The sequence below is a fragment of the Trachurus trachurus genome, assembly GCF_905171665.1.
Source record: "Trachurus trachurus genome assembly, chromosome: 23".
Taxonomy (NCBI): Eukaryota; Metazoa; Chordata; class Actinopteri; order Carangiformes; family Carangidae; genus Trachurus; species Trachurus trachurus.
This window is the reverse complement of record NC_139912.1, coordinates 24,753,977-24,774,847: the sequence shown is the minus strand read 5'-3', so window position 1 is coordinate 24,774,847 and position 20,871 is coordinate 24,753,977. Positions and strand designations below refer to the sequence as shown.

General features: G+C 43.7%; 1 protein-coding gene and 1 long non-coding RNA gene across 2 annotated transcripts in view; both read right to left on the bottom strand.

Moving 5' to 3' along the window:
* LOC311006923 (uncharacterized protein) overlaps positions 1-13,006 on the bottom strand; it is a 31,308-nt gene extending 18,302 nt beyond the window's left edge. The window contains exons 1-8 of the mRNA XM_083999959.1: positions 12,893-13,006; positions 11,774-12,018; positions 8,287-8,567; positions 6,746-7,944; positions 6,123-6,296; positions 3,123-3,296; positions 2,418-2,591; positions 1,392-1,568 (exon numbers count right to left, since the gene is read on the bottom strand). Coding sequence (XP_083856085.1) covers positions 1,392-1,568; positions 2,418-2,591; positions 3,123-3,296; positions 6,123-6,296; positions 6,746-7,944; positions 8,287-8,567; positions 11,774-12,018; positions 12,893-12,927 — 2,459 coding nt within the window. The 5' untranslated portion in view covers positions 12,928-13,006. The remainder of the gene's footprint in view (positions 1-1,391; positions 1,569-2,417; positions 2,592-3,122; positions 3,297-6,122; positions 6,297-6,745; positions 7,945-8,286; positions 8,568-11,773; positions 12,019-12,892) is intronic.
* Positions 13,007-13,911: 905 nt separating this feature from the next.
* On the bottom strand, positions 13,912-16,443 carry LOC311006985. The gene is made up of 4 exons (XR_014596403.1): positions 16,383-16,443; positions 15,261-15,463; positions 14,596-14,815; positions 13,912-14,445 (listed from the first exon to the last, which is right to left on the bottom strand). It is a non-coding gene; the product is annotated as an uncharacterized lncRNA (long non-coding RNA).
* Positions 16,444-20,871: the final 4,428 nt, after the last annotated feature.

Sequence of the window (20,871 nt, the reverse complement as noted above, 5' to 3'; positions counted from 1 at the left end):
GAAAGGTACAGTGATCGTGATGATTTTACGGAAACTCAAAACATTTAAACACTTTTTACTAGTATATGATGCAGGCAAGCAATGATCTGGAACAACATATATCTTATTATATCTGTTTTATCTTTCTCTTTATGTTTTCTAGTTAAATAATGTGTGTCAGATGAGTTCAATTTATTTCATTAACGGGTGTAGTAGTTGCCTTCTTTCATCCTTCATTAATGACGTCAAAGTCAATGTTTCAAGCTCTGAGTGAAGATCAATCAGGTTCAGTTGTGGATCAAAGATCTAGATCTACAACAGTAAGGGCCAATTCCAATTCCTATCTTAACCCTCAAGCTCAACCCTCACTTTTAGTAGCCCTCAAAACCAAGTGTTAAGGGCTATTTTGTGACTTAGAAATGGGACACCCCTTAAATGCAGATACGTCAGGGCCTACGTTGTTTCTGTAGCCCCTGAAATTAAAAAAAATTTTATTTTTATATTTGCACTGTTAACCGGTCCACTTAAGGAGTAATGTAGGCTAATTTAAAACAGGATGGCGGAGCGAGCCGAGCCGACACTCTGTAGCCTGTGTGGGTGAGACTGGGCTGGAGCACCAGCCGCTCTGCTTCATCCCTGGGGTTTTTGCAGCTCGGAGCCGGATCACAGAATCACAGGACGGGTGGAGGACCGACAGACTAGCCCATTCTGCTTCGGTTTAATGTCTCCAGAAATACGGTGTCAAGCCACAGCCGCTACAATGTGGGGCGGAGGTCCAGACGCCGAGGCAGACTGGCACCTTGCTGCTCTCCATGGTCCTGATCCGGCACGGGTGAGACCGACATGCCCTGTCTGCGTCGGCCGACGGACCATCACTCCACCGTGGACGGCTGTGGCACGACACGGTGTTTCTCGAGACAGGACGGCCGACTGACCGACCGAGTGAACCCTTCCTGACTGGCTCCAAGCGGCAAAAACCTTGCAGGTGAAAGCGGATGTAATGTAGCAACATGGAAGTCCGCAACGGCCGGCTATCAAAAGATCATAAAATAAAAAAATAAATGTTATGGAACAATGACGTAAATAATCCATAAAATGGGCCTAAACTAAGATAATACAATGGTTTTCGTAATATTTATATCTCTATTAACAAAGAAAATACTTAAATTTATAGCTCGCTTTCTTTGCAGGTTTCGGTTTGATGAAAATACGCAATGCATTTTGGGTAGCCCTTGCTCCCAAGGGTGGTGTCGGAAAATCTCAATATTGAGGGCGATACAGCCCTTAAACTTGCCCGTCAACTTAATTTTTCTGAGAATTGGGACAGCACTTGCACTAGCGGGAGCACACATTTTTGAGATTGAGAGTTAAAATTGAGGGTTAAGCGAGGAATTGGAATTCAGTGAACTCACGTCAGAGTCTCCAGTCTACAGTCTGGACTCTCCAGAAAACCACTCAGAAGAACCTTCATGTCTGAATCCTGCAGGTTGTTGGAGCTCAGGTCCAGGTGTCTCAGGTGGGAGGGGTTGGACTTCAGAGCTGAGCCCAGAGAAGAACAGCTGATCTCTGACAAACTGCAGCTCTCCAATCTGAATAAAGAATAAAAGCAGTGAGTTGAGGACAAAGCTCCTTGTTGACAGCGTTCAGTGTCTCATCATCTGTTCAGAGCTGAAGAAGCTTCAGAAAGAACAAGTTTAGAAAATGAAAGTCCAACAGCTGAAGCAACAGGAAGCAGGTTAAACAGTCACATAGAGAGAAAACAGCTCATTAATATTCATGAGAAGCTGCTGCTGACTCCGCCTCTTCACCTGTCAGCTCCACCTGTGGCTCCATCCATACAAACTCATGTTGAGCAGCCACACTGATCAGAGGTTTTATGTCATTTGATTTTACCCCCTTTTTTAAATACCCCACACAATGTTCAAACAAGCACACTGAAAACACACAAAGACAATACACTTTCCTGTGTATCCCCTCTTATAATAACCAGAAAACCCAGATAACCCACACAATCAACAAAAGCACAAAAGCATTAGATTACATTAATCAAAGTTAATGTTCAAAAACAAAGTCCAACACAAGAAGTCATTTCACGACGAAAGAGAGAGAGAGAGAGAGAAAAAAAAAAACCTTTTCAGGAACAAAAAAACAACAATCTCAGGCCAAGAAGAACACCTGTCCAGGTGCAGCTGATCTCCACAGTGGAGGGTCAGCGAGGATCGGGCCGAACCAGCCGAACCATGTCATCAGTACTGACAGTTATAAAGTCACGTTCACGGCAGTTATTAGGCTCTGATTTCTCAAACACTTATGTTTAGTAAACTGAAATAGCATTTCATGGGTTTCCTAAAGTGATCGGTGATACATGCTGATAGCTTAGTGTCAACACAATTTTCACATCACATTCATCTGAACACAGAAATAAAACAGAGTCTGACCTCAGAGTCTCCAGTCTACAGTCTGGACTCTCCAGAAAACCACTCAGATCTTTCACTCCTAAATCCTGCAGGTTGTTGGAGCTCAGGTCCAGTTCTCTCAGGTGGGAGGGGTTGGACTTCAGAGCTGAGCCCAGAGAAGAACAGCTGATGTCTGACAAACTGCAGCCCCCCAATCTGAATAAAGAATAAAAGCAGTGAGTTGAGGACAAAGCTCCTTGTTGACAGCATTCAGTGTCTCATCATCTGTTCAGAGCTGAAGAACCTTCAGAAAGAACAAGTTTAGAAAATCAAAGCTCATTAATATATATGAGGAGCTGCTGCTGCTTCAACACAGATACAGTGACTCCGCCTCCTCACCTGTCAGCTCCACCTGTGGCTCCATCCATACAAACTCATGTTGAGCAGCCACACTGATCAGAGGTTTACTGACGACGCTCAAGTTTTCAAGACAACAAACATGAGATGCTGAACTCTGTTGTCATGGCAACACACATGTGAGGCTGAACTCTGTTGAGGCTGAAGCTCAGAGACAAAAACCTTCTGACTGACTTCACAGATTGAGCCTGCTCTAACTTCTTCACAGAGCTGAAACCACACACACACACCTGCACCTACAACTGAAAATAGTTCCCACGTCCCTGGCTCAGTGTCAGCACAACTTTCACATCACATTCATCTGAGCACAGAAGTAAAACAGAGTCTGACCTCAGAGTCTCCAGTCTACAGTCTGGACTCTCCAGAAAACCACTCAGATCCTTCAGGACTGAATCTTGCAGGTCGTTGTAGCTCAGGTCCAGGTGTCTCAGGTGGGAGGGGTTGGACTTCAGAGCTGAGACCAGAGAAGAACAGCTGATCTCTGACAAACTGCAGCTCCCCAATCTGAATAAAGATTAAAAGAAGATAGAATTTGTTTTGTATTTTGTGTCTCGGAACTGTCTCAGTTCTTTTATTTTAATTATGCACATTTAAACATACATTACAAGACAGTTACACAGACAGTTGGGTGTGAAGATCTTGAGTCGGGTTATGAAAGTTGTGGATATCGATAACTTTTTACGGTTTCTTTTAGTTGTAGATATTGGAATTGACAGTTTTGTGGAAGGTTTAAGGTCATGAGAGAGCCATCCCTGAAAAGGTCCCCAAGGCTGGTTATTCCTCTCTGTCTCCAGGATGCAAAGTTGATTGTTTTTTGATCAATTTTGAACATTGGGTTGTGCCGGATGGGGGTGGAGTTACACGGGGTAAGCTGAAGGTTCAGGATTTTGTTTGTTTTCCACCAGGCAGAGAGGGTAGTGTTTATTGTGTTATATTTGAAGCAGTCATGGGTTCTGATTGATTTATCTATGAAGATTATGTCTTGGGTGGTCAAGTCTTTGCAGATGGTTTGTTCGATGTCTAGCCAGGCAGAAGCTGTTGTTCCAATTATGAACATACTGCAATTGATGAGAGAGAGAGTAATGGTAGAAAATTGGGGCGGTCCTCCATACTGTTTCAGTTTTTGAAGGGTGGTTAGTATGATCCGGGTTTTTTTCCCTTTCCAATATAATGTGTTTACTGTTGAGTTCAGAGAGGAAAAAACCAGCCCACGTGTGTCATGGCCAATAGACTGGCCCTGCCGGGCTTGCAGACCTCTTCTGTGGACAGGAAGCCTTTGACCCTGAACCAAGCAAAGAGAGAAAACTTCTCCGTCCTCAGATCTACATCACATCTGCTCAGCTTCAGCTACAGTGGCTGATCCAACTGTTCTGTTAGGAGACTCATCTGAGATCCAGCTCATCATCGTCATCATCCTCCTCCTCCTCCTCCTAAGGTGGCCCAAGAAGGGCCACAACACTTGGAAACTCAGAAAACACTTTTGACGATTTCACAACACGTGCGCTGCAAATGCCAAAACACATGCATACTGAGAAAACACATACAAACTCTGTAATGACAACGGAAATGTCCTGGGGGGACCATAATCAGTGGCGGACCCACATCCTGTTTCTGGCCTCAATGTCCAAAATGATTCATGACACAGAGGGCCTGTCCCATTTCTCCACACTTGGCTCATTGTGCTTGGTTACGCACACACTTTGGTGACGTTTTGCCGGCGGAACGTGTATTGTATTGTAGTGTGCAAGCATGGATTAGTGGCCAAGCACGTGGGGGGATATTTAAAAGCAATCGGGACATACTTGACAAGTGCAGCCTGTGCCATTGTGCACACTAGCACAACTACGACACACACACAGCACAGCACAGCAACAGTTTTAATAAACAGTGCTGCTGGATCACAGTCTCATCTTCTCCAAAAGTGTCTCTATGCGCAAGATTCGAATCATGAATGTATAAACCCAACTCTGTAAGTAAATAAAACAAACAAGAAAAATAAAATAAAAACATGAACAGAGCATGATGAATATAAAATATGACATTAAAAAGTCATAATTGTAAGATAAAAGTTAATTACATTTTATTGAAATTAATTAAAGCAGAAGTAAGCGATCCGGTCGTTTTGGCTAACTTCTTGTCAGCCGATGGAGTTAGCAGCCCCCGCCCTCGTCATGGACTATCGGTCCTCGTCCCTACGTCACCACATTCACGCACATCCCTTGGCTGCACAGCCCTTCATGCCGTTCTCTCTCCTCATTGGATAAAGGTTGTAGGATACAAGGAAGTATACAAGAAGTTTTCTCCTCGGCTTACAGCAGAGCAGAGTGACTGACGATCCGTGTTTCAGACCAAACACTCTATGTAAGTGATTGCTGTCGGAAGATAGAACTATTTAAGACTTATATTAACACAAACATTCCGCTTACTTCTGCTTTAAATCGCATTTCCTAAACGTGGCTTGTGGCTCCTGGTGACGGACTTCACCATGGTGCATTGTGGGATTTATACTTGGCAAAATACCGCTCGGATTCGGTCTTACCTTAAGTGTGGGTAAAGTTCAAATCAAGCGCGCTGCACTTTCGGTCGTTGGAGAAATGAGACACACTTGCGCACTGACACTAAGCCCATGAACGCGCACGCCCAAGTGTGTAAGTGTGATCGAGTGTGCATATTGGGACAGGCCCAGTGTTGTTTCTGTCATATAAGGACTCTTATATGACAGTCGTAGTTTAGGACAGCCATTGTGAAGACTGCCGTATATCGGGACGTAAATTGTTCTGTTTATATCCCACTCCTGCTCAGTGTGTTGTCCTTCCGCCTTACCTGTCAGGTTGGCCTGAGTGTTCTGTGTGCTTGTGCTCATGTGTGACTGTTTTAGTTCAAAGAGTCAGCAGTAAAGTAAATTATTTCAATTTAAAGTATCATGTGGACATTCAACTACTTTACAGTTCCCAAATAGGTAAGTCTTCTTTTAAGACTTATCGTTGTCTGATACCACAGTGATATACTGTATTCTGCAGTGTGAACGACGTCCCACATTATACACACATTGTATACACATTGTATACAGTACATACTGAGGCAGTATGTAGTAGGCAGGTGTTTGCGGGTGTTGTGGCATTTGCATGTGTTGTGACCATTCTCAGCCACTGTATCCTCCTCATCCTCATCCTCATCCTCATCCTCATCATCATCACACTGAACTCTGACCCTTCACCTTCTACCAGCTGCAGTAACATGTAGTCACAATCAGTTGCTGCTTCAAACTGAACTTCACACATTTGAAATGAACAAAGACAAAAGTCCAACAGGTCAAGTCAGTGAACTCACCTCAGAGTCTCCAGCCTACATTTTGGACTCTCCAGTCCAGCACACAGAACCTTCACTGATGAATTATTTAGGTTGTTGTAGGCCAGGTCCAGTTCTGTCAGGTGGGAGGGGTTGGACTTCAGAGCTGAGGCCACAACTTCACAGTGAGTTTCTGACAATCGACAACCAACAACTCTGTGAAGAGATAAAATATCAAATGTGTCAGAATGAAATCAGATGAAAGCTGCAGTAGAAACAGGATGTGATGACAGAATGTGATGATATGATGAACACCAGAGCTTCAGCTCATCTTCTCTGACTGAGTTTGACAGGAAACTCTGAGACCTGCATTGGTTTAATCTGGGTCTGTGTTTTAGATGAAGATTCATCAGGTTTGAACAAAACCAAAAAGAGTGAAAATAAAAAACTAAATTAGTGTTTTTGTTGATTAAACAGCAACGACCACAACAAGCTGAAGATCCACGTGTTGGAGCTCACAGCCCCTACTGCACCTCCAGAAAAAAAACACGACTCACTTGGAAATGTTTCAAAGTCAAACCGATAATAATGAAAATCAGTGAAAACGGTGTTTATCTGAACTCAATTAAACCACTGATCATTAATTATACTGGTCTTGTCTAGACCGAGCCTTCCTGCAGTTCCTCACAGCTGGGATCAGTCTCCGTCGTCCCTGCTCTGATGTATTGTACTTGCTCAGGTCCAAATTGTCCAGAACCTGCTCTGACATCTGCAGTATGTAGGCCAGAGCTGAGCACTGGATCTCAGAGAAGAAGTGTAATCTGTTCTCTGTCTCCAGGTACTGTTGGATCTCATCATGAACTGACTGGTCCTTCATCTCCGTCAGACAGTGAAAGATGTTGATGCTTCTTTCAGGAGAGATTTCATCACAGTTCATCTTCTTCAGGTTGTTGATGGCTCTCTGGATGGTTTCTGGACTGTTGTCTGTCTGACCCAGCAGACCTCCTAACAGCCTCTGGTTGGACTTCAGAGAGAGGCCATGAAGGAAGCGGACAAACAAGTCCAGGTGACCATTTTTACTGCTGAGGGATTTCTGCATGGCTCCCTGCAGGAAGTCATCCAGGGTTAAAGCAAAATCTTGTTTTCCCAGGAAGTTCTCTAGGACCTGTGTGTTCCTGTTGGTGAAACAGTGGAACATGTAGACTGCAGCCAGAAACTCCTGAACACTCAGATGAACAAAGCAGTAGACTGTTTTCTGGAAGATCACACTCTCTCTTTTGAAGATCTCAGTACAGAGTCCTGAGTTCACCAATGCCTCTGTGACATCCAGACCACACTGGTCCAGGTCTTCTTGGTAGAACATGATGTTTCCTTCCTCCAGCTGTTCAAACGCCAGCCTCCCCAGCTTCAGAAGAACTTCCCTGTTGGTCTCCATCAGCTCCTGTGGACTCGTCTCATGTCCTTCACCGTACTTGTTCCTCTTCCTCTTGGTCTGGACCAGCAGGAAGTGTGAGAACAGGTCCGTCGTGGTCTTGGGCAGCTCTCCTCTCTGGTCTGTGGTCAACATGTGCTCCAGAACTGTTGCACTGATCCAGCAGAAGACTGGGACTTGACACATGATGTGGAGGGTCCTGGACGTCTTGATGTGTGAGATGATCCTTCTGGACAGATCTTCATCACTGGACCTCCTCCTGAAGTACTCCTCCATCTGAGCGCCAGTGAAGCCTCGGACCTCTGTTACCCTGTTGACACATGTAGGAGGGATCTGATTGGCTGCTGCAGGTCTGGAGGTGATCCAGACCAGAGCCGAGGGAAGCAGATTCCCCTGGATGAGGTTTGTCAGCAGCACGTTGACTGATGACCTCTGTGTGACATTAGACACAACCTCCCTGTTGTTGAAGTCCAGTGACAGTCGGCTTTCATCCAGGCCGTCAAAGATGAAGAGAAGTTTACAGACAGCCAGCTGCTCTGCTGTCACCTTCTGTAATGTTGGATGGAAAACATGGAGCAGCCCGAGAAGACTCAACTGCTGATCTCTGATCAGGTTCAGCTCCCTGAACGAAAGCAGAACCAGCAGACTGACATCTTGGTTCTCCGAGCCCTCGGCCCAGTCCAGAGTGAACTTCTGCACCGAGAAGGTTTTTCCAACGCCAGCGACGCCGTTGGTCAGAACCACTCTGATGGGTTTCTGTTGGACAGGTGAGACCGTAGAGACGTCCTCTCTCTGTTGGACAGGTATGTCTTTAAAGATGTCGTTGCACTTGATCGGAGTGTCATGGAGGGTCTTCTTCTTGGACGTTGTCTCCAGCTGTCTCACCTCATGTTGGTTATTAACCTCTTCACTCTGTCCCTCTGTGATGTAGAGCTCAGTGTAGACTTTGCTAAGATGGATTACACTTCCTGTTCCCTCAGTTCCTTCAGTCACTCGTTCACATCTGCTCCTCAGACTGATCTTATGTTGATCTAAAACCTCCTGCAGACCACGATCTGCGGAGAGAGAAGAGACAGAGTCAGACTGAAGACAGAGAGTCTGACAATCTGATTGCAGTATTTAAGAGAGAAAATTAGAAACAGTGAAAGTCATCACTAATAATTGATCATTTACTTTTTAATTTCTCAAATTCTGGGAGCAGAACTGAGAACATCAGAGACACTCAGGATGAGATGTGAAACATCTTTAACAATCTACAACCAAGTCCAGTTGACCTAGATCCAACTTAAGTATGTTAATGTAACGCTGGGTGCTTTGTTATTGTCATCTGAACTGAACATTTGGCTCATGAGCAAATGTTGGCGGCTGGTGCTAAAAAAATTTGGGGGGGCATTAAAGGGACAACGAGGAGTTTCTATTCGGTTATAAAAAAGTCTCACGTTAATGTGGATGAATCTCCGCTACCCACACTTGTTAATGGGCCCATTTTCGATAAATATATCGTTCTGTCTCTATCGTTATTTTGTTATTATTAGTGGTGGCGGAAATGCTGGTCGAGCCGACCAGCGTTTCCTTTGTGGCGAGTTATGAGAATAACGCCGCAGAATCAACGTTTATGGTCGGAACTACGACGGTATGTGAACCTCTTTGAACCTCTGACTTTAATTATTGATGAATGAAAACATGAGTCTGTCTTGCGCCGGTCAAATAAATGTACAGTGCGCGTGGAGGCTCATAAATGTAGTGTGAAAACGCTTCGCTTTTCCAAAACTCCTCGTTGTCCCTTTAAAGATAAATAAGATAAATAAAGAGCTTAGCATAGCTAACTTCACATCCAGCTAGCCAACTGTGAGAAGCCTCGAGTGTAACTCCGTCCACGGTCACTTGCCTGCTGCTGGATTTGTAAGTCAGGTTGCTCCAGTTCAAGCTTTATCCTATTTTTTCCTCCAGTGAACGCCTCGTGAAAGGATTATTTCGTAAAGAAACCGATTTTTCTTTTGCTCCGGCCACCATTGTCTCCTGTCTTGTTGTTGTTGTTGTCTGTCTGCTCCGTGTGCACGCGGACGCGTCTGTAGCTGTTTGAGTGACAGGCATGGCTGCGCTGCCAGGGGTGTGACTTTGATTGACAGGTATCATGAATCAATCCGATTGGATGAAAAAATGACTAAAACGCACCGATTCGCCACGGGCGCAGAGAGCAGTCTATTGTGTGACACCGAGTACGCGTACACGGAGTCCGCGCGGTCATAAATATTGATGTTTGCGTGCACAGGTCTGGCGGACATCCGCTTTGGGTCTGCACTGAGTCTGCCTCGAGTATGCGCTGATGTCCGCGGACACATGTACGCCCGAGTATGTGGGGGCCTTTAGGGGCCGGACATTCAAATAGGCCTAGATTGAAATTAAATTCACCTTTTGCCTAATAATTTGGTTGTTTATATTTTATATTTTTATTTCACTATCATTTCCATTTATACACATCTTTGGTGGACATCATATCATCATTTACATATCATGCTGGAGCTTTACACTGTTGACTTGTATCCTGAAACATGCCCTGTGATTTTCAGCTTAAAGTCCCCCTCCCATGAAAATCGTGTTTTTCGTGCTTTTCACATGTTCCTGTGGCATTTTTCTTATGTTAGAGGACATATCAGCAGAAAAGGAAGTGCAAAACTGCATTTCTGAGTTTTTCTGCCTTCAAATTGCTGTGAACCAATGGCAGACGCAAACTGGCCATTTCAGAGAGACTGGGGTTGACGTGTCACAACCCCAGGGGAGGGCACTAGTGCTACAAGCTCCTGCCCCGCTCTGCATCTGGCTCAGAGGCTTGCCAGCTCGGTGTAGCGGCCTGCAACAGTCTGTATGGGTTCGCCATAGTTTCTCTCCGAGAAAATGTTTTTGTTTTTTTAACAGCGTTTCATCCTCTTTCATCTCTGTCAGTCAGCCCCTAGTTCAGCTGGACTCATCTCTCTCTCTCACACACACACACACACATAATGATGCGGCCGTTGCGAGCGAGCGAGCGTACGTGTGTGTGTGTGTGTGTGTGTGTGTGTGTGTGTGTGTGTGTGTGTGTGTGTGTGTGGCCTCTCTGTCAAAAATGCCAGGGCCTCTTTTTGGTGCCAGTCCGCCACTGACACGGGTAATAAAAGCTAAACACGCTGAATCTGTAATTGTACAATGTCCAGCTGTCAGCGAGCGGGGGGGTGGGGTGGCTGGGCGGTGCAGAGCGGCACAGTCTCCGCCCACCCTCCAGAGGTGCATTGCTAATGAGCTGCTGGTGCTGTACAGAAGGAGAGCCCTGGGAAATGGCACAGGTTTTGTGATTTTGGCTAAAAACTTCATAATCACAATTTAGAGACCAGAGAGAATGTTTTAAAATAACCAAACAGGGTCGTTGGAGGGGGACTTTAAATATGCAAGGAGGCTGACCATCACAGGACAGGTCTGTTCTGATGATACAAGTCATTGGTCCTGACATGTGTTTCTCTTCTATAACACACATTCTGCATCTCGGAGGCGACGGCTTTCCACACATGGGCTTCCTTCGTCTTTCAAACGAGGCAGAGCTCAGTGGGAAACATTTACTCTTTCGTGACCATTGACGAGTAAACTCGTCACAGCGTGCCGAACGTTCAGGACCGTTGACGAGTTAACTCGTCAAAACCGTTTTTTTTTTTTTTTTTACAGATTATGATAGTAGACACTCTCAGGTCCCTGTGTGTGAATATGGTAGTCCTCTAATATGTACAACTGTTTTAAACTACAATCAAAACATAATGGTTTTTATAAACTATGTGATCTTGGTTTTGTCTGAGTGGCCTAATCGGTCTCCTTGAATGCTGCTCTGGGGACAAAGTGTAGCGTGCTGTACGACTGTCGGCTACACCATGTTGCCAACTTGGCGACTTTCTCGCTAAATCTGGCGACTTTCCAAACCCTCTTGTTGACTTTTTTTTGTCAGCGACTAGCAACAAATCGAGCGACACAACAAAGTCTCAGCCAATTAGCTCAATGAGTTAGAAGCTAGTTCTTTGTGTCAGAGGTTGTGACCTCAAACCTCACCTGAGGCTGAATGAACATTGTAATGCCAATGTTCTTGTTGTCTTCCTATTTTGTCTCTTGTTACTCAGAATTGCCTAAATATGTCCAAAATTGCCTGACCCTGACACCTGTTGGTTTCATTTTTTGTATTGATAGACCTACATTTTCAGGTTTAGATGAGTTTGTGTAAGACACAACAGTTACAAAGACATACCTGCCCAGTCCATCACAGAGCTGCTCTGATTGGCTGTCTGCAGTCCACCTCTGGTTCTGGTTCTTTGTTCACACTGGGGACAGGAGGCTTCTCCTGAAGAACCAGACTGGTCCCAGTCTGAGGTGAAGCACTGTCTGCAGAACCAGTGTCCACAGCTGGTGGAGACTGGATCCTCCAGGACGTCCTGACAGAGACCACAGCAGGACAGCTGCTGGTCCACAGAGACACCACTCCTCTTCCTCTCTCTGTGAAGACATGGACACATTTCTGTTTAAACTAGAGTCACCTCCTCCAGGCCGTTTCCTCCTCCTCTCAGACTAGTTAAAGATGATCTGACCCCTGATAATCTATAGTCTCGGAATTTATTCATAGTTTCTCATATTGGTGGACTTCAGATCAGAGCACCAAACATAAACTGCAGCATCCATGATGTTGGAGCCATTTTGCTGGTTTTGTGTTTTGACCACCAGGTGGGGTATTTTGTGTGATGAGCCTCAGGTGTGTGTGGAGGTGGAAAGCAAACAGTTTTCTGACCGTGTTTGAACGTGATAGGCAGTGATTTAAGTGATTTACAGCGATGAACCGATTGAAGTGATTGACCGTGATAAAGGTGATGTATCTTTCACTTACCTGAGAGCAGCAATGCCATGCCTTACCTGGACTGCCTTACTCTCTCTCTCTCTGTCTGGACTGTCAGCCCTTGTTGTGGAATATTTATTTATGTGTGAGAACTACAAGGTGGTCTGTTCAAACAAAATCAGACACCCTGATATAGTTTGAAGACGCCATGCATACCAGCCTAGTGACAACAACTAGGCTACTGTAGATTGGGCTGAGTGAAGAGCATGTTCTAGGTCAAGGACTCAAAGAACTAAACTATAATGTGTCTTATCAGATCACATTCAGACCACAAGAAGCCTGTGCCTCCGTGGCAGATTTTTTCCTTGGATGTTCCCAGGTTTTTGGGCGTCTGTCATATTGTGTCTCTCAATAAACCGCGTTGCTGTTGAATGCTGTCTTGTTAATGTCGTCCCTGAGTCCAAGTGTTAGTAAACTAAGAAAACTACAACACCACCAGCACAGAAACAAAATGCTGGATGATAGTTGCAGGTCTCTTACCTTGTAGCCAGAGGCTCATTACTGGAGGACATCATCTTTGGATGGATTACTGTCTTCAGATCGTGGAGTCTCTCCTGTGTCCATCACTCATCTTCTGTCAGTCTGAGAGTCAAACCAGTAACACTGACGGTTAGCGCATAAATACAGGAAGTAGACCCAGGTCTGACAGAACAGGAAGTAACAAACACAGTAGCTACACAGTTAACTCAACACTGCACCTCACACAACCAACAGATCCTTATCTTCTCCACAGTCCACACAGAGACAACAGAATGATTAGGAAAGAACTCCCCTTGTTCTCCTGCTCTGCTCTCCTGCTCCTGCTCAAACCGCTGTTTGATTTTCGTTTGCACCTGAACTAGAGTGAATACGGTAGGCATGGTCATTGAGCAAAGTGAAGGTCCTAAAAGATACATAAAGCCTAAGTGTTTTTACTAATATTTGTTATTTATGAAGATTGAGGATTTTCCTTGTGTTTAATCATGTGCAGGTTTTATTTTACCATATTGTTCTTGGTATTTAACCCAATTATTGTCACTGCCCTGTCAACACACCCATGTGGGGCCCTTGTGGGTTGGATGTGGGCCAGTGAGTGGGCCCCATCTGGGCTGCCCAGGTGGGTCCCAGTCAGTTTTGTCCGGGGGCTCCATGGTGGCCCCATGTGGGCAAGCCCAGATGGGCTGAAGGTGGGTTTCACATGGGCCCTATCTAAAGCCCACATGGGCAACCCAGGTTTCTCCCACATGGGGCTCACACTAGGTGGGCCCCATGTGGGCTGATTATGGGTCCCAGCTAGGTCTTAGACTGTACCCATAAGGGCAATAACCATTATTTTACAGTTCTTAAATCAAGCTGCAATAATGAAGAGACAAGCAGTACAATTAATTATTTTTTTATTAAAGTAAAATTAAGTAAACATGCTTTTGATGGATGAATCAGTGTTCCAGCAATGTCACAGACAGAAAAACTGAAAAAAAATCTGAAAATAAATTAATGTTAACACTGAACATTTTGGGATGCACTACCTATTAGAGAGGCTGCCAACCGGTAAAGGGACATTTTTAGAATAAAGTGCAGATTTTATACTTTGCACTGAACTATCTAGATTTGGATCATGATCATTCAATAACATTATTAAAAGTATATACACCGGTTTTCTGCAGATGGAAATGGTTTGGAGGTTTATCTAGTTCAAAGTATGTGAAATGAAAGGGTTCAAAGTCCAGATTCTGAAGATGGTCGTCAGCATTCACACCGAGAGAGAAATTAAGGATAGTCATAGTGTTAAACATCTGGTGGTTCTAATAGTGAAAATGTTACAACAACTAATTCATACCAAGTTCTTTTTCTGTGAGGAATTGCGTGGTTCTTTCAGCTACTCCTCAAAGTGTTCCACCTCCTCCAGTGAGCCAAAGGGAAACTGAATGCCGTCAGGTTCTTCAGTTGGAGCAGTTCATCAGCCATCCTCCCAGGGATCAAGCTGGCCATTGCAGTCAGTTGTGTTAGCTGGTGCTTCATGTGTTGAAGTAGTTCCAGGATGTGGAATTCAGCAGCTGAGGGAGTGTGAGAGTGGAAGTTGGTTACTTGTTTATTGCCCAGCATAAACACAACATTATATTAAGAGGAATGATAGATCTGCAGATTGATGAAGTAATGATCACTAAGCTGATGTGGACTTAGGAAAAACAATTGTGGAAACTTACCAGAGCAAGGTATCTGCTCTACTTCTGATCGCCCCACTCTCAAAGATGGCCTGAAGAGTTCAGGAGTGTCTTGAGACCGACTGAGTGGTGTGCCGAGGATGAGGAGGGCTGCAATGATGGCGATGACCGATGAGGAGTTGAAACTGGACGAGACGATGGCCGATGATGAGGAGATGAGACTGGGCGTGGTGATGACCAATTTGAAGATGGAATTTGGTGTCTAAATATGGGGTGTAAAGAAAGGAGAGACATGAAGAACTGGTGGAGTGAAGGCATAATCAACAGAAACAAATAATAGGCTTTATGCACAGCTCCACTACTTCCAGAACTTAAACCAGCTACTTTATTTCCTGTCTTACATTATAGGACAAACTGATTAATCCAGGTGTGTCTGACTCTGACCTCAGTAGTCACAACAATGGTCAGACACACCTGGATTAATCAGATTGTCCAATAATGTAAGACAGGAAATAAAGGAGCCGGTTTAATGCCACGTTCCAGGCAGGCTTTTGAACCCGTAAATCACGACTAACGACTTTGTAGCGTTCTAGGCAACCTGTAACCCGTGCTTTTCCATAAGTTCAGTAAATAGTGGAGCTGTGCATAAAGCCTATTCACTTATTTCATAACAATAACTCAAAACAATCCAGTCATCTTTGATTTACCTTGGAGAAGATGCCCGAGGAGAAGACACTGGTGGTCGTGGAAGAGACCGTGGCCTCTCAGGAAGTGATGACTGGTATGGGGATGGTGCTGGTGGTGCAGGGCACGACGAGGACTGCAGAGAATTAGATTTTGAAGGCTGTGGTGATCGGGCCTGGTTGTTTTGAGGAACCTCTTCCTTTAATCTGTATCACCTGAGCAGTGGCTATTAACACAAAAGAAAATATACATTAATACCAAAGAAAATGTGTAATATCCACAATAAATTTGACTGCTATTGAATGCCAGTTGGCATTAATAATTTCAATGCAAATGTGCAATTGTTCTGCCTTTTCCAATGGCAATGTTCTTCCAAATCATAAACCACAGACTGATCACATCCCATCAAATATGGAGATCACGTTGAACAATGTTACATACTGTTTCAATCTTTGCAGTAAAGGCATGACCACAAAATATCTACTTTATACTGCTGACTTGAATGATCAGACAGACATCCTGTGATAAATCCTATATTTAACATACCCTTTACAGCACGGCTGACACAGCACATGTGGGAGAAGCAGTTGTGCAGGCGGATGTGCACAAAAACTTTAAAATTAATGCATGTTCTGAACCAAGCATAACTCACTTTTCATAGCATTAAAGCTCATGTTACCGACATTATAATTAAAATTCAGTAAGGTTAAGCAGCCTGTGGCTTCTGAGCTGTGCTAAAATTAACTTTGACACTTCCCGATGAGGGCAGACACACAGTTTGATTCATGGTAACTTAAAGCTAATGTGTACAGGCTACATTAATGATAACAGTTTGTAAGTTATGCTAGTTGGTGCTTGAAAATGTTTGCACTGCTAACACTTTCACAGTCATGCAGTCCGAACAGAAACAGAGCCATATGCCACTGGAACTGGATTTATGATGTGTGTAGTTTGTTGTAACATTTTCAGTTAAGAATCTGTAGCACGTTATGCTAACGCTAACACGCTATGCTAACGCTAACACGCTAACGCTAGCAATGCTAAATCGTCTCTCATTCAAAAGATAACTTTAATGAGAGCCCAAGAATGAAAGAGAAAAACAAACCGAAACTTTCAAGTATTTTTTTTTAAATAAAAGGACTTACTTTGAATGTTTCTCACTCCTCATGAGCCACTGATCCACACCTGCTGCTTGCTGTCCTCCCGATGTCCAACTGCTGCTTGCTTTTTTTTTTTTTTTAACTGCCGCTTGCTCTGCTCGCTGCTGTGACGTCATGCGGACGGTTAAATTTCAAATCGTGGGCGCGTTTGAAATTTTTTTTTTTAAATCGCAGATCTGCTCTGCTTTAGGGTTTTAATATTGAGCATTTTTCTGGGAGAGTTGTTGAAAGTTGTAATTCATAGTGGTTAAGACCACTATTCAATTGCTATGGCATAGCCATCTTAATTGCTCAATATTAAAATTCATATAAAAAGTAGACCTATAGCCCAGTGGCTGTTGTTTAAATATAGCTAGCATATGTCTGACAATAAATAAATATTTATTTGAATTTTGAAATGATGCCCAGCTGGAGCCCACTTATTACCCATGATTAGTTTAGCCCATCTACTGCCCATATGGGTTGCCCATGTGGGTCCCAACAACAAAGCCCACTCTGAGCCCATGCCCAGCTAAAGCCCAACTTGCCCAAGTGAGGCCCACGTGGGCCCCAACTGGACGTGTTTGCAGGGTGTTTGGTGAAATGTCACAATAAAACATTATATTCGCTCTGTAGGGGAGCCTGCTGTCTCTGCTTCTCATGTTTTTAGGGGGCTTTAAAAGGGTAGGGTTTTATTTTATCTTATTATTATTATTTTATTTTTTTTGTAGGTTGTTAACAGTTGCTGTGATCGTTAACTCCAAATATCATCTGCTATGATGCATGAAAGTCAGAAATATTATACCTTAAAGCAGCGGTCCCCAACCTTTTTATCTCCGCGGACCGGTCACCGGTGGAAAATTTTACCGCGGCCCGGGGGGGTGGGGGTGGGGGGGGGGGGGGGGGGGTGGTGGCGGTCGTTCTCTTCGGGGGCGGGGGGTAGCGTACGTTCTCCTGTTTACATTACATGTAGGCCTACTGTATAAACAGGACTACACGTTCACATAGCCAGTTTTCTCTTACGTTTACGTTCTTTGTTACAACTCACCATAATATAGTACCGTCTGTCATCTCGGGTCCTGTCTACTCTGTCATCTCGTTTTGCTGCTGAAACTGCAGAAAACTCCGTTTCACAAACATAATATGTTTGTAATGGAAGCAGGTTTTCCGTGCTTTTGTGGCGATCTCAGGATATTCTGCTTAAATCCAGAACGCAGGGAGAGAAGTTTTCTGTGAAGTGATGAAGCGGCAGAGAGCCGGCCGGGTCCCGCACACACATTGCGTTGGAGCATGTGAATCACCTGTTGCAATGAACCCGTCATTTAAACAGCACCCTTCCTTTTTTTTTAGAACAGCTTTCTTCTTGTTGGAAGGCGTCGGGTCTTCTGTCGTCTCATTATTGAGTTTTTCCCGGCCCGGCGACGTGTGTTTTTCACTCTTTTACGTTTGTGCCTGCCTGTCAATTGCCTGTCATTTGCCTGTCAATTGCGCAGCACTGGGAAGATGCACAAACGGAAGTGGCAACATTTTCAAAATAAAACGACCGGAAGTGTGCAACAGATGAAACAAACGATTTTTTTTTTTTTTTTTTCATTTTCATTTCATCTTTCTGCGGCCCGGTACCAAATGATCCACGGACCGGTACCGGTCCGCGGCCCGGTGGTTGGGGACCACTGCCTTAAAGGATAATTCCGGTCATTTTCTAAGTAACGCTCTACAGCTCTAGGTCCCCGAATGTGACCAAAGGAAAAGACCTGAGAAATGACATATGGAAATGTATGTATTTATCAATATGTCAGCTACACAAAACTGTTGATGACCTTTTATTCTTCAGCCTATTGAGGCGAGAATTAGGAATGTGTAAGTCTTGACAGATATCAGCCCAAAAACCACTAACAGCATGGACGCTGTGCTCTGTCACAATGGCCCCAGGTCCCACAAGTTTGTCTGTGCATGATATAATTTGATGATAACTTTACAAGCCTTAAAAAAAAAAAAAAAAGTTGATGACCCTACTGTTTTGTCGCATTTCATGTTCTGTATGTCACCTAACATAATAAATTGGGGCAGGGGGTTTACTTGTTTTGCTCCTTATCACAATTTATCACATGTCACCAAGACCTCACAGGCAGGTGTCCACAGTTCCAGGTACATTTAAATGCAATAATCACAACAAACACCATGTAATGCAACTAATGGAATCAAAACATGAATTTATATCTAAATCACATCTGACATCAGACCAAAGGCGGTTGATTGGTTGGCAAACTCAGCCTGACTGAATTAACACAGCTGAAACTGTGATGCAAACTAACGGGGAAAAAAACAAACATCTCTCATCTCAGAAAATAAAAATAAAAAAGGGACAGAGAGAGAGAGATCAAATGGGTACCAGAGATAGATCAAGTTTTATAAGAATATGCAGAGTCAATGATGAACACTTATAAAGGAATTGACATGACGTAAGGTCAAAGGTTTATGTAGAATATGAAGATAAGGATGAACTAACATATGAGGTGGTCAAAATCATAGTAACATATAGCCTAGATGTTTTGACTTGGTTTTGATCATAAAGTCAAAATCCAAGAAACTAAGGTAGTCTATAATATTTCCAACTTTCATGCATCATAGGAGATGATATTTGGAGTTAACGACCACAACAACAACTAATAACAAAAAATAAAATAAAATAAAATAAAAGCTATACCCCTTTAAAGTCTCCTAAAAACGTGAGAAACAAAGACAGAAGACTCCCCTACAGAGCAGTGTTTTTTTCTTCTTCACCAAACAGTGACAATAATTGGGTTCAATGCCATTAAGGAGAAGATAAGAGTAAACAATCACTTGTATTTGTCTGAGAAATAATTGGTAAAATAAAAATTGCACCTCATTAAACATAAGGAAAATACTCAATCTTCATAAATAACAAATATCAGTAAAAACACTTAGGCTTTATGTATCTTTTAGGACCTTCATTTTGCGCAAGGATCGTGCCTACCGTATTCACTCTAGTTCGGGCGCAACGAAAATCAAACAGCGGCTCACTTCACCGCTATCAAGTAAAGACTTAGGCTATGTTGCATTTCCATGTTTTTCCATATTCCAGTTTGTAAACTGTTTACAATATCTATTGCATGTCTGGCCGGTCCTGAGGCATGTAGCCTTCTACGGAGGCTCATCAGATCCAGGCTTTGTGTTATGTTCCAGCTGAACTAAACCTCAAGCCCCGGTCAGAGTTAACACGGGCAGGCTACTATGACAACATTGAAACACAGCATTTAAATTTTGTTTTACATACAGTACATGAACTGTTTGTGAACCAGAAATGAATAAAATCGCAATACAACAAACAAGCAATTGCTATATGAACAAGGTGTGTGTGTGTGTCTGTACAACACAGCAGTGACATGTCATCAGTGCTTTGTGCAAAGGAATTTCGCACATTTCGTGCAGGTCATGTCACTCGTGTGCTGTGTAGATGTAGCGCGCGCGCACACACACACACACACACACACACACACACACACACACACACACACACACACACACACACACACACACACACACACACACACACACACACACACTTCCACTTGTTAAGTCCAAATGTTCTTGTTCCTACAAATCTTATGTCAGAATAATGTTATAGGCTCTATCTATCTTATGTGGCAGCATGTTATGTTGACTGTGGCCACTAGAGGTCAGGAGTGCACAGTTTTAAAGTGATTGTAGTTTACTGTATGAATCTACCGGAGCAATGCTCAATCCAAACAATTATCTATTGAGACTGAAACTAGTGGATGTTATAGTCAGTTAGCTGTGTATCCACTGTAAAACCTCTCACACTGTTTGAGGTTTTGGGTTACTCAATATCTAAGTGTGTTTGGGTTACTCAATAATTGAGTTTTATTTTAGAAGTATGTTTTCACAGGGCAGAATTTATGGTCCACTGCAGAATTTTTGGCAAGGCTACAACAGCAATCAGTTCTATAATCTGGGGTTTCCCTGGTCCTCCCCTGGTCAACTGAGTGCTGCATCACTGCATCACTGAGTTTGAGTTGCCTGCGTCTTGAGAACTGCATGTGGATGAACAAGGGGGGGAAATCACATTTTTAATTCTATAAAAACATTTTTGTCAGAACTTTCTCACTTCAAAGCGCAATACAGTCATAAAAATGTATCTGTCTGCACCTTTATTGATCTGCAGTAATACTATAAACAGCTTCCATTGTCCATTGTCCATTGCATTGATTTAGCCTGTGTATTTTTGGAGTGATAATAAGAGTTGCGCCTTACAACTGCACCCTTTTTTCTGAGGTGTTTATAACATTAGAACAGGATCATTTCCTCCTTCAAGTAAGACTCCATCAGGCCTAGCCCGTGAGCACAAAGACATCACCACCAGGAACAAAGAAACAACCAAATGAGTCTTAAACCAGTGTAGTTAGGGCCACGGGCCATCACACCGGGCACTGGTCCCGTGCGATGGCCCGGG